The 17,593-nt window shown below is 37.9% G+C and overlaps 1 protein-coding gene across 1 annotated transcript; it reads left to right on the top strand.

The window, feature by feature from the left end:
• The first annotated feature begins 283 nt into the window (after positions 1 to 283).
• Positions 284 to 8,126, top strand: LOC139714111 (proline-rich protein 11-like). The gene is made up of 8 exons (XM_071625823.1): positions 284 to 441; positions 1,305 to 1,497; positions 2,112 to 2,240; positions 3,699 to 4,037; positions 4,611 to 4,694; positions 5,164 to 5,294; positions 6,280 to 6,430; positions 8,022 to 8,126. Exons 1-8 carry the CDS (start codon positions 284 to 286, stop codon positions 8,106 to 8,108), a joined length of 1,272 nt encoding a protein of 423 aa, XP_071481924.1. The 3' UTR covers positions 8,109 to 8,126.
• Positions 8,127 to 17,593: the final 9,467 nt, after the last annotated feature.

Genomic DNA, 17,593 nt, shown 5'->3' with positions numbered 1-17,593 from the left:
TCTTTGTTGAAATATTTGAAAAATTGTATACCAGTGTTTTAATGTCAGAATTTTCTTTGCTTTGTTTCATATTTGCAGGAGCTAGAGTCTCGTAGAGAGGTTTTCAGGGTTTACTCCACTGCATGGCTGCATACCGATAACAACTTCTGCTGACAACACGACATCTGGTGATAGATGGTTAGACTCTACTTGTTGATTCACTGGAAGAGCTGCATAGCAGTGTCGTCTGTAGCAGCTATTTTGTGAGTTATTCCGAGCCAGGGACAGCTGTCTTTTCTGTCAGATGAAACACCGGAGCAGGAGGGCTTCCTTCCTCTCATTTTCCTCCCGACGTCGAAGGCGTCGACACCGTGGCAGGTCGGATCGCAGCTGGTCCACAACTGCGCTGCATGAGGGCGGGGGGAAGTCATCGGCAGACATGGAGATAGACGTCTCTCAAATGTGAGTTGTTGTTTGTTTGTTTGTTTGTTTGATTTTTCAAATGGAGAGTTACAATCCTTAAAGACCCAGAAGTGTGGGTATTCACAGAGAGGGAAGGCTGGCCTAGATTGATTATAATATAATCCCTGTAACAATTTATTATGCTGCTTTATCATTGATCTCTACAGTGTATGTATACAGACACAGCCAATTTAAAGAATCTCAACTGGAGTCGACTGTTACTTTAGTTACTGAATGTGCATTTAATGTATTGGATGACCGGTGTTACAACCTGTATTCATGATTTTCAAATTTATCCCAATGGGCAGCAAATTAATCAGGCTACCCATAAATCCCAACGCTACCGGGACTTTACAATTTCGTCATTATGCTGATGAAATACTTATATTTGTTCAAATTGCTTTTATGGTCCCTAACATGAATATGACGTGCACACATACATTTCTCCGTTCAGAACTGTACCACATGCCTGCGAATTTAACCACTTGCGAAATCATTGGGAATTCCAAAGTTGCAAAATATTTTACTCACCAAATATATGGCGTATCAAAGCAATTGTACATAGAATCCTATCTATCTAAAAGGGGCAAAATATATGTGCTATTTCCTAGAAACCTTGAAGCTGTATCAATGACTCATTATACAATGTACTGTTGACATGCATATTTTGTAAAATTTCATAAATTGGATCTTGTAAGACAATTGTATAAGAGGTTAGATTTGCAATTGAGAACTACAATGTCTAATATGATATGCAGTATTTCTTGATTTTGTCAGTAATGTTTGAATAAAGAACATTTTAGATATATATATCGTGCTTGTTGCTGCGGTAGTCACCTGAGTGAATCATACGATCAATACAGATTATTTGAGGACAGTGACGCTGCTTCCGGTAGCCACATCCAGGAGTTAGAGCGGAGGTCCTCATCGCTGGGCAGTATGATTCCATTCATTGATGCCTCCTACTGGCTGGGAACAACTGGGGATGTGAGTCTAAGCAAGCTGCCGGCAACCATCTCCAGTGTGTGCAAGTGGTGCTCCATGAAAGTACATCAGGTGAGAAGTACAGCCCTCATCGTCCATACAACTGACTGGTTAGCTGAAACACCATTTTGCTGATTTTGCTAGAACAGGCATTTCCTAAGACTTCTGTCCGAGTATACTCGGGACTAGTCTTCAACGGGTTCAAATATATACCTTCTAGTCTATTACACAAAACAACAACAAACAAAATATCTCATGAATTTTCAAATGTTATATATAACTGACACATGTGCAGTTGCTGTCAATTTTGACTAAAAGAAACAAAAGAAATCTTGAAATCTTATTCAGCCATCTACAAGAGGGTATTTTGGATATGGGATAATACCAAATCTCCTCATGTGCAAAGGTGGCCATGATTAGTGATGAATCAATGTGCATGTTTTCGAAAGTGATTCGCTGATTAATTGTACCATTTAGAAACAATGAATGAAATGAAATAAGTGAAAATATATCACTACATGATTTCTATGCATACAATTACATACATATATAATGTATCTTTTGTTTATTTAAGTAACTATTTTCCCCTCTTTATTCTTCTGTCATGCAGGCTAAACATGTAAACCTGAGGTGCAGCAGGTGTATGATTAATTTACTATTGTCCATGTTATTCTCTGCCGTGACAGAGCCTGGAGTATGCCAAAGATGTGGTGTTTCCTTCCAGAGTCTACTGGCGAGAGCTGACCTCCACCAAGGATCAGCTAGCCTCACTTCAAGAACAACTCAAGAAACTCACTGAGGACATGCAATCTAAGGTTAGTCTCTTTCCAAGTGATGGGTTTTGTTTGTTAGATGTAGGTGAAATTCATGTTTGGTGAAGTACATTTGATTTTCTTTCCATGCACTATGAAGAGATTCACCAAAGGAAACTTATGTTGCATATTTCTTACAAGGTGATTACCTGTTAATTACACAGCATCAAGGGAGATTTGGGGTTAATTCAGGTCAGTGTGACTGTCTTTGAGCAGTAATGAAAGCCAAAAATGTGTTAAAATGTGTGAGCACAACATGCCACAAATTGTGTGATAGACTTTCATTAATGATTTTCCTCATGTTTAACCAATGCTAGAAGACTATGATTAATTATGTTCTTTTTAGGGATTTTAGATTGTCTATAATATGGTAACTCAGTGTCCTGAGCAGGCTGCATTTATTTAAGAACTTTCTCAGGATCAGAGTATGGTCTTATTTTAACTCAAAAGTATGGAGTGATTTACTGATTAGGTTTGACAGTTGATATTCAGGATTTTGATTTTTCCTGCAACATTTTGCTGCTGTTTCACAGTAGCCCGTTGCCAGTCAGTTGCCCCTCTTGGCCAGGAAGCACTGGGTCAGTAATTGTTATAGGATGGTTATTACCTTGAACACAGTGAAGTCAATATCATTGCCAAATTCAAGCTATTATTTAGGACATTTTATGACCATATTAACAAAATTATCAAATGCACTATAATCCCTGATCGTGTCCTTGGATTTGAAAGATCTTTTTTGCGACTGGCATTGGTTCTGGTGAGAAACTGAAATTACTATTATTTCAGAAAGGCAAGCCAATCATTGAAACACTCCTTATCTTTGAACAAGTAGAATAATTGATGAATACTTAGAAGTGATGCATGTTGTACTTTGTTTGTTGAAAATAACAGATCTTAATCAACATAACATATATTAAACAAATATACCACACTGTAGTCACTGAGAGGCTCTAGTTCAAATTATGAATTCTGAGGAGGCAGTGTATAGTACAATCTCTGTCACGAAAGAATTCATTATTTCACTAGTGGCTCAAAACAGTACTTGTATGACAATTTTTTTTTTGTTTTTTTTGATATTCCTCTCATGATTCTTAAAAAAGGATAAAATTGTTCAAATATTTTTTTCTCCTACATATTGCAGTGAGTGCAGATAATTTGTGTCCTGCAGTGGACATGATTATACCTAGTGGTCTATGGGGCCAATACTGATGAGCAATTTCAAACACTGTTGATGAAAAACAGTTGGTGGTATATCTGCAAGGAAATGATTTCGAACAAGGAAGCATTGTACCACAGATAAAATGTTAAGGTAAAGAACATTTTTCTCCCTTTAAATTTTGTCGTCTATGTTTTTTCACATAATGCTTTGTAGACCAATCACTGAACAGGATTTCATCAAAGAAGGATATAACAAAATTTAATATGATGTGTATTTTTTGCTTTCTTGTATATCATGTGAAGAATCCTGAGGGCAAATCTCCCAATACTTCCAGGACTTCAGACTCATCCTGCAACTGTTGCCCATTACACAGCCCCTGCAACACTTCAGGAGGGACTTGTAACAACTCATCCATCACAACTCCAGTGGGGAGCAATTCATTAGCTGGGGCAGCCACACAGGCCCCGCCTACAGCTGCCTCTCAGCCACTGCTGGCCCCGCCTCCTCCTCCTCCTCCTCCTGCTATGCCTCCTCTCATGGCTCCACCCCCTCCTCCCCCTCCCCCGCCTCCCTTAGTCAAAGCTCCCGCATCTCAAGACTGGAGAAAGAATCTGCCAAAAAAGAAAGATGGTGCCAAGAAGGTAAACTTCCCACACCTGCGTTTTCATTAACACATCATGAATTCTAAAATGTTCCTGTCATCAAACAAACATCGTTCGAAATATATTTTTTTTCCTTGAAATTGCATTGTCTTGTCTCTACTCCCAGCAAAACTGAATCTCTGTCTATTTGACTTTTATAGACCCATACATACAGTCAACCTTGTGGATCTATTTTGATTGAAGAAATAGCTTTGACTTAAGAGAAAATGTGACTTATGAGGGATTAAATGAATGGAATATAAAGTGAAGAGGACTTGAAAAGACCTTTGACTCGGGTGATTATTCGAATTATGCAAGGTCACCTTAAGCAGGGTTGACTGTACTTCTTTTGATGACTTTTATTTAAAAGAAAATTATTCTCCAGTGCTTGGTCACAGTTGTTTGCTCATGTAAAAGCATATTGACTGTTTTGAAAGGTCCCAGTGTATTTTATCTGCTGATTTCTGAATATTATCTGATTTCCAAAAGTCCTGCGTGTTTATTGCCAATACTTCAAGTCACATCTATATGCTTCACCACTGACTAATACCCACCTGATTCTCTTTCATGCAGCAGTCAAAAGAAAATTCCAGGCCAGTTGTCACACTGGATGATATCAAGGGTGTCAAGCTGAAAAAAGTGACCTCAAAACAAGAGGTGAGTTTAAATACTGTTTCTTTAAGGTAGTGTGTATATTGAATGTGTCATGAACTCTGCTTTTACTCTTGTATGGCATCCTCATATAGTGGTATTCATCTCCAACAAAGTCAATCAGTGTGCATGTGAAACCCCATAACTTTAATTTTGTATTTGCCACCCCCCTTTTTCGTGTGTGTGTTTGATGTAGCTAGGGCACATGCCTGGGGTGATATTGAAAATGACACGGAGAAAATGATTTGATCAGGCAGTTAATATTGTGTAAAATGCAAGTTGGTGCTTTTACAAACTGTAAAAATGTGGAAGAAAGCAAAAGTGGAAGGGAAATTGATATTGTTTTATTACAGTGGTAGTGAACATACACTCTCTAAACATTTTGAATTATGCACTCATTTTGCCTCACGACTCTTCAATTTTTCTCACTGCCATACATGCACAATTCTTTCTTCTTCTTTTTTTTCTTCCACAGCGGCAGGTCAAACCTCAGGACAAAGGTAGGGGACCACTGGTCTCCCTGTCTGACCTTCAGAACATCCAGCTGAGGCGGTCAAGCAGGCGACTCTCTGACCCCAAGGAGCCTGAGCTGACCATGAGAGCAAGGTCAGTGCCATGGTGCTTTGTTGTTTTAGTTTGCCTCTGAAGGTAAATGTACTGTAGTTGATTAAAACATTAAAAACATTAAAAAGCATGCATATCTTGCAAAACGCACTAAATTATGACAAAGTGTAAGTGAGTAGAATTCTAGTTCTCACACAGGGCTGTTTCATAGGACTAGTTACTGTTTTTTAAACCTTTACGTGCCAAGGCATTAACCTTAACTTGCCTCGCTTTTACACCAGCATTCAATACTGTACGAGCTGAAATTTTCGCGGTGGTTTTATTTTCGCGAATTTCGCAAATCGCCTTTGAATCGCGAAAATAACAACGCGTGAATAAGTATGTTCAGTTAGACCCTCGCAACCGCGAAATTAACAACACACGAAAATGTCCGCAAAGTAGCAATTCACGAAAATATCTGTACGCGAAAATTTCAGCTCGTACAGTAATCAATCCAAACTTGGCCTACCTGAAGATGAGTCATCAGCCCACCCATGTGTAGCAATGTGCCTCAGCCCAACAAGAGCATGGTGTCACTGTAGGGATTAGGAGGATTAGTTAATCTCTATTCACCGACAATTAATTTCCAGGCATCTGTGCCAGTTGGCAAACAAACCACAGTGATGGTTGAACCAAGCAGTGCACATCAAAATTTTTTATCTGTTATGTATCTAGGGATCCATGTTTTCTGTTGGCCCATTGTGCATCACTGTTGTAATAAGTTGTAATAAAATGGTCATGACTGTACCTTGTCTTCATATTCTACATCATTCATACTACCATGCATTTTCTTGATGCCAGTTTTAAATTCACTATTTACCCTGTCAACGCCCCATCCTATGAAATATTTCCTGTCATCATCACTGGTTCTAATGATTTCATGGTGAATATCAGTCTGCAATAATTGCAACAACAACAATTACTTTTGTTGTGGTTGTTCTGAAAGTTTCCGATTAAATCACAGGTTGTCTTTCCTTGACTTTTGCAGGTTAGGACTGGAGGCTCTGGAATTTCGCACATCTTTGAAGAAGATTGGTTTGCCCCGCAGTCCTGGTGGCACACCCTACAGATCCAAGCCAGTGGAGAGTGGAGTGGGCCTTACTCCCATCATGGCCAGGGCACTCAAGAGAAAGTTTAGGGTGAGGCTGTCTTATCACTCTGGCAACAAGAGATATTCCATCTTTACATTCCACCTTAGTATTACAACTTGAAAGGATCCTGAGGGGGCCATATCCTATATTGACTCCCCCCCCCCCCCCTAGTCTAGGTGTTACTTCTGAGACAGTGACGTCACCAAGACAGTTTACTTGTGTATCCAAGAGTTTCTTTATCACTTGACTGTTGAATAGAAAGTTGGCATATGAGTACATGAACTGTATTCAGCTTATCTCAGCCAAACATTTCATTAAAGAGCTTCTGTTTCAAAAATTGTACACCAATGAACAGTTGTGTTATAGTACTGTAAAACAAGAAATGTTCGCATGCATTTTAATTTCGCGAATTTCGCGAGCGCCAAGATTCGCGAAATTAAAATGCACGCGAAATTTCTTATCTACACTATATGCATTGAATGCAAGAGGCAATTCGCGAAAAATTTCTTGCCACGAAAAAGGCCGTCGGCTCCAATTCGCAAAAATTTTGTGCCGCGAATATATCATGTTTTACAGTATCTTATCAGTACATCTATTTCGTTTTTAATCTTGCATTTCTTTTTTAATCTTGCATACTTACCACTGTATTCAACTTGGAGAATGATCCTTTTTATTGAACCCCTATATCCATTTTATGATGAAACAATATCAGGTATATCAAAAGAATAAGGACTTGCATAAGAGAGTTGAAATGCAAGGAAGAACATATATGTGACCCGCTACAACAAAAAGGTCCTAAAGTCGCACACGGTCGAAGCCGTGAAAATCGAGTTTGAAGTCAGAGCAATAAAATTGGTCAAAACTTACGATTTACTGATTTTGATATATTATTGGAGTCTAACATGTCTTCTATCATCTTTCGAAATTTTGAAGCAAAATGATCAAAGGAAAGACCAAAAAATAGCGTTTTTCTGAGCCATGTTTTTTGGCGTTTCAACGAAGCAGAAACTGGTTCGAAAATTTGGATTGAGCGCCACAGATAGGTTCCGCCCCTAACAACGACCAGAGTGATCTCATTGGTCAGTTTGCTGCTTGCTGCTAACCGAAGCGTGAAGCTCGCACACTGCCCAGTCGACTAGTGCGTGCAGGCGGGGTGCGCTATGCTCAGCCGCTTCTCACATCCTGGTCACTGATTGGTTGGTGAGGAGACCGCCGACGCTGATGTGCTTGAATGAACTCTTCGGCGGTTGCTAGGGCTTACCTTCTATTGTCCAGAGGTGAAAACTGACTTGCGTGTCCCTTGATCGCGATTGCGTCGAAAGGAAGACTTTTAGGGCGCTTTTCTCGAAACAGTGATTTTCCAGACGTCTCGACATGCTCTCTTTTAAACATCGATATCTCCGCAGCCGATTATTTTTATAAAATGTGTTATATATCAATTTAAAGCAGAAAGATTAAGGGATTATATCATGCAATTTTCAAATAATCGACCTCCCCCGACTTTAGGATCATTTTGTTGTAACGGGTCACATATGGAGTGAAAACTAAATTGAATTTGATCTCTTTTATGTTGTTGATTTTGCGTGACAATGGAAAATTTTACTGTCGTATGTTGTGGACTTGAATCTCTCCATCACAGAGTTTTTCGTCACCGTCAGGAAGAACATCTCCCCGTAGCAACGGTTCCTCTCCAGAGATCTCCATTTCGCCAGGATTGAGGATATGAGCTGACACAAGAGTGAGGCTATCTGAAGAGTTCCATCTTGTATGAAATCTTGACTGGTGGAATATAAGCAGCAAGGGGAAAGAAAAACAGCATGTGTGTGCATGTGTCAGTTGGTGTGTGTGTGTGTGGAGGGGGGGGGGGGGGGAGATGTGGTATGAACTTGTGTTCTTGCCTGTGACTATATGTGGTGTTTGCCTTTGGTATCAGATTTCTTGATGCAAGTCTTTTTAGAGGGTGTATTATAGGAAAGCACGTGGACACACTATGCATGTTTAGATTTATACGACATAGTGGTGCATGTGAATCTAGTGTGACAAATACACACTCAAACATATGTGCTCGTACACAATCAAGCACATGCCAATGCTCCCGTGTGTACCATGATATGACACAAAATTTTATTCTAGTCTGCATCAGAAGAGGGAAAAATTGTCAAAGATATACAAAAATTAATGATGGTCTCCTCTTTTTCACATCACTCCAACTGTGTGCATACTTATTCACACATTTGTTGGTGTAAAGATTGAATTAAGAGCCGTGTGCAAATGTTTCATAGTGCACTTCCTACACGCCACCTGTACTGACAATTTGATAATTTGCTGCAAATGCTTTATATTTAGCATCAAAAGTCTCTCTCAAATGTTTGGTCTGTAATTGATTATTTGGGTTGGGTAATCCCTAAAGGCCATTTCAGACTCCAGTAATTAATCACACAGTCCATGGGTCTACCATATAGGCCTATGGTTCTCCAACAAAGTGGTATTGGAGCTACACCTGTTGAAACAAAAGTTTCTGCCACACGCAAGATACAACACATTTTCTGTCCATCACATATACAGTGCAGTGGAACTCCATTATAGAGACAGTGGATATAGGAAAACCCTCTCATTATACAGTAAGCTGATTTGGCAGGTCCCACGTCTGTGCATTTCTTAGCTTTTGTCCCTTGATATAGTGAAAACTTGATATAACAAGATAATTGTCATACTTTTTATGTCCTTGTTATAACAATGTTCCCCTGTACCAGAACCAGTCAAGCAGCTACCAGACAATTGTTTTTAACAACTTTTGACTCTATTGCACTTTAGCTTTGTAAAGGCTACAAAGAAAAACATGAAGCTATTAAGAGTCAGTATAGGAGTTGGAAGCAAAACCCTCCATCTGTTGGACTGTAGTCAGAATACGGGGCAAGTCACCACCCCAGTTTTCTGATTAGTCATTAATTAAGTCATTATAAAGGTTGACATACTTGCTGTGTGCAAGAAGAAAAAAAAAAGAAAGAAAGAAGGAAAATTGCGTCACTGCTGATGACTACAAGCATCATAGCATTCTCATATCTTGATCCAAGATTAGAATGATGTTTGCAAATTGGACAGCAGCTGGACTGGTTCCCTCGGGGAGTGATCAGTTGTTGACTCTTCAGCCATTTCTGCCAGTCAACAATTTTTTGAATGCTTCTCCTTGCTGATAACCCTGTAAGCAATCCTCAGTGACCCATGGCATGTTAGCCCTTCCAGTGCTTTTTTTGCCAATTGGCATGCACACCGGAGTGCCGCCTTTGCTGATTGGCAGAGATGTTGGGACCTAATTGTCAATGAATGGAGACTATTTATGAAAAAAAATAAAAAAATATTCAAGGTAGTTTTATGTTTGCAAATTTTGTGAGTTGCCTTTGAACAGTGAAAAAGCATGCAAATATAAGAACACATGAACACAACAACGTGAAAATTTCATTTATCACACACACACACACACAAGCCATGTTAGGGCTGGGTTGTATGCTGTAGGTCTAGCACGCTGCATGGGCTATGTTTATATACATGAGATCAGCCAGTAGAAATATTTAGTAGGCATACTACTAATGCTGCTTGTTACTCATTCTTGTTTCTTTGTAAAGAAAGGTGAAGTGTAGTGATTACTAGACCCCTGCAACTGCGACATTGACAACATATAAAAATGCCCAACAAGTAGCAACTTGCAAAAACTTCGCCTTATACAGTACTGTAAATGTCAATATGTTCATTTTTTTTTTTGGGGGGGGGGGAGGAGGGGTCAAAAACATTTACGGGGTCTTGAATTCATGTTGGGCAATTGTCAGCCCATTCAAAATGTGCAGTAAAAATTGTGAAGATATTTTTGCAGGTTCTAGAATTCGTGCCAGCCAAAAGTAGCGCGAAATAAATTAAAATTAATGTACCTCGAAAATGTTCACATTTACAGTATATCACCTTGGTCTTTCTGTTGCACTGAGGCACTTTTTCTCAACTAGAGTGAGCTGACTTTATAATCGGGGTAAATTGTACATTCAAAGATATTAAACATGAATGATATTTCATGAAATCGCAAATACGGTAGAATTTAAGCCAGCCCCAGTGAATACGGTTCCAAACCTCACGGGAAAGATTTGTGCAACGTAAAGTGAGAAGAATTCCATTCTCCTTTCTATTTCGAAAACCTACCGAAACTCGCTGAACACACCTGATGTTTGTGACATCACCGAATGGACTCAGCAAGCAAAAGCAGACTACATTAATGTCCTACAGACAATGCACGGATTCAAAGGGATAACTGTTTTCCTAGGGGAGCATTGAATTGATATTTAGCAGGGATAAACGCCATACATGTACCAATGCAAAGTGAATCCAATGCTTTTCCATGTCATTTGAATAATCTGCTTTGAACCATCAACAGTAACAACAATCTATCAAATAAAATGTAAAATTCCATGTCTGTCATGCACTTGCCCCTCCCCCGAATACTTTGGCCAAAGTCATTGCCAGCATTCGCTTGGCCTTGCTTCTGTTTGAGTTATGCATTCAGCAGCACGGCCATACCGGGTGGTTTACTGTTCATTCACTTTCTCATTGGCAAAACTGTGTTTGAATGATATACATGTACCAAACTTTAGTTGTTGTGACCAGTATTTTTGCACAGCCCTACCAATATGTGTGTGGCATGTAGTATTTAGTCCCCAATATTTTAGCATCAAAGCTGAAAAATAGAAAAAATAATCAATACTTCCGAAGGGAAAAAAAAATTGTTCTGAAATAATCATAATGGGACAGAAGAGGTCATTGTCTTTTATATTCTAATAACTTTGAGTACAGCTGCAAAGGCTACTGAAGTGACACTGGCAGTGTTATATACATTGTACAGTGCATATCAAAAAAAAAAAAAGGTAATCCAACTTTGGAGGGCTACTATCTCATGATTATCAGCTATGGAGAGTGTAATGTTAATTGAGAGGAAAGGGGAACTGTTCTTCTTTCCATTGATACCTATTTATGTTGACAAATGTCATGCATGACTGAGCACATGAACTTTAAAGACAACAATGACAAATTGCACGTTTTCCAAGTTTGCATGTTACTGCGAAGGAACAATGCATATCTCACTGCATGGATGAGATCTGTCAATGGAGGTGGTCGAAACATCAGGCCAGCCTGCATGACTGCAGGTTCGTGTTAAGGGTTTCTTCTAACCATTTATGGTTCATAGCCTTCAATATGGCCACATTGTTGTAAACGTGGTCCTTCCCATAAAGGCTAAACCATTATCCATTTTTCTCTCTTCACATTTAAGACATGGTTTGTCGCTGCGAGCTATGTGTTGAATATGAACAGAGAAAATGGATTGTGTGGGTTGACCTCTGTGGGAGTGACTTTAGTTATCCAACAGGTGGCCATCTTAAATGTTATGAACCATAAAAGGTTAGGAAAAAACCCCTAAATACAAACCCTAAACACAAACATGCATTCGTACAGGCTGGCCTCTTTGGCCACTTTCATTGACAGATCTCATCCATGCAGTGAGACATGCATTGTTCCTTCACAATAACACACAAACTTGGAAAAATTGTAATTTGTCATTGTTGTCTTTAAAGTTCATGTGCTCAGTCATGCATGACATTTATCAACATAAACAGGTATCAATGGAAAGAGGAAGAGTTCCCCTTTCCTCACAACTAACAGTGTGCTCTCAATAGCTGATAATTATGAAATAGTAGCCCTCCAAAGTTGGATTACTTTTTTTTTATACGCACTGTAGTACTTCAAATGTCAGATAGATTTTGTAGGGTCATGAAATAGAGATGAAATTTATGAATTGTTCTTAAATGAATGTTTGGAAGCCCTTTGTGAGATAAAGGAGAGTGGGTTGCAAGGCAGTGTTCTCTGAAACTAAAGATACACTCTTGGGAAGCCTTCCCTTGGACAGAGTGGATTGACAAGCTCTTCCAAAAGTCACACTGTTATTGTCAAGTCGGAAATTTATTCAGATATAATGTATCTTTATCAATATATTACTGCAATACAAATATACGAGATGCTTGCTTATGATTTCATACTGACTGGTGTGAAAGTTATTCAGAATGACCGAGTTGTTCAAAGCTAGATTAAAAAAAAAAATGCAATATTCTCCATTAATCTCAACTGTATAGAAATGTTTTTGCTGTTTTTGTACTATGTATTGTTTTTGTGCTTCCAGTTATTTGTATTGGTGTTGGGTTCTGAGAGAGCAACTGTGACCTTGCGGTTAGAATGGTGCTAGATTTATTAATGTATTATGTAAGTAGTGTATAGCACAAAGAAGGATATTAAGAAGAATGAAGGAAGGAATATTGCTCGTAGGAACATGGAAATAGCAAAGAACAGTAACTACAGACAAAGGAGTGGTACTGTGTGTGGTGCTATATGAGTTTGGTAGTTGCCTTGCAGATTTGTAGGCTGTGCGCTTCCTTGCTGTTTATCAATTTAGTTTGTTCATTGTGTCCTAAATGTACGTTTGTTTTTTCCGATAATTGATGGCAAAATTGCAGTTTAAATGTTCATGGCTTGTTGGCTGATGGGCACTTCAGTTCTGATTGAGTTTACATTGTAAAGCATGTTAAAATTATCAGAACAAGTAACTGCACAGTCTTACTTACAACCCTTTGAAAACAACGAAAGTACGGGTGGGATTTCACGGAGCACGCGAACGATTTGCGAAGGACTCGAATGGCAAATTCCAGCATTCGTATTTTAGTCTGCAAAAGTTCGCCAAACGAACGTGAGGGTTCGGAAGCGTCGTCAGTTGTTCGCGAATGTCGTTTTTTCTTCGGCGAGAATTTCAAAAAAGTTTGAAATTTTTTGCGAAGCTTTTCCGCACACTTGGTCGTGATTTGCTCGTGAATTGTTCTCGAAAGTGTCTTTAAAGCCTCGTCATATGCGCAAGACCTTCGCAAGACACGCGCGATGTTCGCAAAATGTTCGTGAAACCCCAAACAGACTCCGAAACTTTGGAGCATGTCTCGCGTATGTTACGCGAAATCTGCGAAGTTTTTCCGATCATTTTACGAGGTAATCGCAAACTGTTCGCGTACCTTTTGAGACATTCTCGCGAACGTTTAGCGCACGTTTGGGGGATGTATGACTTATGCGTTTTCTAACAGATAGAAATCGTAGAATACATCTAAACATCAAAGCTTTATTGACAACTATAGTAACAAAAGAAATTAAAGACTAGAGAAATAAATGTTTGATATACAAAAAAAAATCGCAGAATACACTTAAAATTAATCTTAAGTATGTAAAATTTCATTTGAACTATAGAGATTATGTGTCGGAGGAACTGAAAAAAAAAATCAAATGCTCGTTACTATAGTGGAGATAGGTATTAGGAAAAAGAATGTAGGCAAGCACACGATAGAGAAATGAGAGAAAAAGAAAGGAGAAATAGAGGAAAGAAAAAAAAATCAACTCAAGACAGCTGCCACCTCTCCTTGGGTACATTTTCTCCCATGATTATTGGAAATGTTTCGTTGTTCGCATTTCCGTCGCGTGTTCTTCGTGTACGTAACATGCTGTACTTTAGCAATGATACACACGACATTCGCACAAACGTCGTGGAAACTTCGCACAAAATGCGCAACAATAGTTTTCGGCTTCATTGTCGGAACACATTCGGAGAAAAACTTTTCCGAATGTCGGATTTTGTCATTCGCGTCCTTCGCAAATCGTTCGCGTGCTCCGTGAAATCCCACCCTAACACATCTCCACAGATGCATGTGCACAACAGATGGAAGGATCCTTTTACAAATTTATACTTCTATCATGTCTGTTGTGATATTGAAGATGTTACTTGATTGTGTGTTAGAAAGATGCAGTTGAAACGTTATACACTGTACATATCATTACTATGCACTTTATTTGACAGTACTAATGCTGATTCTTTGTCTCTTTCTTGACATCATGAGGTTTGTGGAATGAAGGTTTATTTTCTCTTTCAGTTGTTAATGTAAGAATGTGTTCTTTTTCCTTGTCTTGAATACATCTACATTGTGCGTTGGCAAGTGAGATTATCATGAAAATGCAAAGTTGCATAATTGCTCAGTAAACAATGACAATGACTTCAAACTCTATTACTGTAGAGCTGATGATGTACATGTATGTAGTTTATGATGTACATGTATGTAGTTTTAGATGTACATATCACTGAATGTCTGCATAATGTACATCATTATTTTGTACATGTTACTGTGAAAAATGGGTACAGTGAGGATATTGGCAGGTCATGACTTCCATATAGCAAAGGGCCCATGTATCGTAGACATCAGTGAGGATAATTAAAGGAGAAATCCACTCCAAAATTTCATCAATTTCATAAGAAAGAGAAAAAATCCCTTCAGAACAGTGCAAAAATGATCAAAATCTGATAAGAAATAAGGAAGTTATGACATTCTGGAATTTCACAATTTTTTGGTAGACAATTCTTGACCAGTCGGTATGAATATACAAATTGTCAATTAATGATGCCATGCTCTCAAAATTTTTATTTACATATATATTTCATATACAGAAATGACAAAAATCTCATATTTTAGCTGTATGAAATATTATGAATATAAAACTTGCCTCAAAATAACCCAAATAAGACAAAACAAATGTTACCTCTGATATATTTTGGTATGGAATTATGCTTTTACCTGTATAAGCTGGAAATAGAAAATTTTCTGAATTTCATATCCATTCATACATAGTATGCAAAATTGTTAGGGCTTGACATCAACTTGCTCATTTGAATATTCATAAGGAATGGTCAAGAAATGTTTTCTGAAAGATGTGACATTTCAAAATGTCATATCTTTCTTATCTGATTTTTGTCATTTTTTGAATGTTCTGTAGGGTTGTTTTTTTTTTCTCGTTCTGTTGAAGTTTATTTTTGGGGTGGATTTCCTTTTTAAAGCTCTAGTACCACTTCTGCAGAATAACGTTTGCATACAAGCATATGTGAATTTCAGTTGTATCACTCATGTCTTTGAAATCTCAAACAACCAAATACAATGTAACATCATGCTCGTAGAATAAACCTAGTTATAGTACATCGGCTGAATATATGAACAGATATTACAAAATCATCTGCTAATCCTAACTTTAATCATCATTTTTAAGTATGTAATAAACAAACCTGTAGCAAGATGTTTACACTGTATTATATCAACATTTACTCATATTTATGCAAAATTGCATGGTACTAATTCATGTCATATACAGTATATTATATGTAGATGTACATATTGTAATCAACATTTATATTTCAAATGCATCATCTCTAGAGAAGGCACAATTATACATATTTCTCTGTAGATTTTCAGAAAAAGTTTACAAAGTCCATCACTTTGATAAGTTTGGAGGAACTGGAGATTCATACATGCCATCAAAGAGCACTTGTAATACAGTGCAAACTTCATTTAAAGATAACTCATGTGTAACTAATAGTTGTATTACACATGTACTAGTGTATACGTATACTCTTTTTCTTTGATCCCAGTGGAACCTGTTTATTTGAAGTCTTTGTTAGACCTTTGGCTATTTTTTTGACATGAGATCTGTTATACAATATGAAAAGTTCCAAGGAACTTTAAAGGTATTCTTCCCTAGACCTTGGATACTAGGCAGAATTAGTGCATAAAATGTGCATAAAGTAGTCAAAGATAAGCTTTTGTGTACACAACAGAAATGGCAAACAACTCAAGGAGACTTTATCATGGAGTGATAAGAATCATTGCATCTAATCAGGGGGTAGTCTCTTTCCACCTCCCTGATCTGATAGGTTTTATAGTGGATTGTGAGTATACCAAGTCCAAAACACCTGTCAGCTCACACCAAATTGAAAAAAAAAAAGGTAGCACTCAACATTTTAAGCTCATTAGCTCATTAACCGATTATGTATTTTACTTGTATTCTGTAATCATTGCAATAAAAAGATTTTAAAGGCAAAGCCGTGTATTATTTTCTCTCAACTGACTTATCAATTTGCGCGTTTTACAAGAGGGAAGACTAAATGCTTTGTATTTTGATGTGAGGAAGCATGATATGTAATCCATAGATACATGCATAGATAGATGTTTGTAGGTGTGATTGTGATTGTGAAAGCAAGGAGCGTCACGACTCTCCTTGGAGAAAGGGAGCGTACTCCAAAATTGCATCAATGTCATATAAGAAAGAATTGCATTCCGATACTCAGTGCTCGGTTCGCTGATCCTTTCTTGGACATGGCCGGCCCGGCCGGACCAAGTCACGCCTTCTGATGCAGCAATCGGGCAATGAAGATAAAAACAGGGTAAACAATCCTATAAATGATGCGAGCTCGCGTGCATTATAGTGCTGTATGCCGTTTGATTGATATCATACATGTGAAAGGGTTGCCAGCTGTGAAAAGAAAAAAGACAAATAGCAAGCTGCTCACCAATGCACTGTAAACGAGCCAACTTGCAGTTTTTTATATGTCCGAATTGACCTTGACAAAAGTTTTTTTTTGGTTGTACTGACGTAATGAGCTCGCCTTGGTTCATTTTGTTTTGTTTTTGTTTTGTTTTGTTTTGTTTCTCTGACTGTTCGCTATTTGTCCATGATTACTTTGTCCCCGTTACGGTTGTTTTCATAATTTCCTTCATTTGATTGTCTGCTTTTATTGCTTGTGTATTAAATTTGTCTGTTATTGTACTCAGTGTATGAATTCGGGTATTAAACAAATGATTAAAAATACATGTTCACCTTTTAAAGAAGAAATCTACTCCAAAATGTTATCGATTTCATAAGAAAACGAAATAAATCCATGCAAAAAATGGCAAAAATGATCAAAATCGGCTGTTATAAAGATATAAGGAAGTTATGATATTCTGAAATGTCATTTTTTTTTAGAGTACTTCTTGACTAGTCGTTATGAATATTCAAATCAGCCAGTTGATGATATCATGCTCTCACAATTTCAAATACATTTCATACAGAAATGATAAAATCCTCATATTCCAGCTTTATAAATCTAATACTTGCCTTAATACGACCAGAATGATAACAAAAAGAACAAAGGTTTGTATACCTCGGACATATTTTGGTACGGGAATATGCTTTTACCTGTATTAGCTGAAAATTAAAATTTTTCCAAATTTCATATATAACATATCTGAAAAATTATGAGGGCATGACATCATCAACTCATTCATTTGC

Source organism: Diadema antillarum, unplaced genomic scaffold (genome assembly GCF_040938485.1).
Source record: "Diadema antillarum isolate AM-2024a unplaced genomic scaffold, OU_Dant_1.0 seq00002162_RagTag, whole genome shotgun sequence".
Lineage (NCBI taxonomy): Eukaryota > Metazoa > Echinodermata > Echinoidea > Diadematoida > Diadematidae > Diadema > Diadema antillarum.
This window is presented reverse-complemented; position numbering and strand designations above follow the sequence as displayed.

Coding starts and splice junctions, on each gene's coding strand:
- LOC139714111 (XM_071625823.1), top strand. CDS start 284: ATGAAACACCGGAGCAGGAGGGCTTCCTTCCTCTCATTTTCCTCCCGA. Junction 442..1,304: donor GAGATAGACGTCTCTCAAAT/GTGAGTTGTTGT, acceptor CGATCAATACAG/ATTATTTGAGGACAGTGACG. Junction 4,695..5,163: donor AAGTGACCTCAAAACAAGAG/GTGAGTTTAAAT, acceptor TTTCTTCCACAG/CGGCAGGTCAAACCTCAGGA.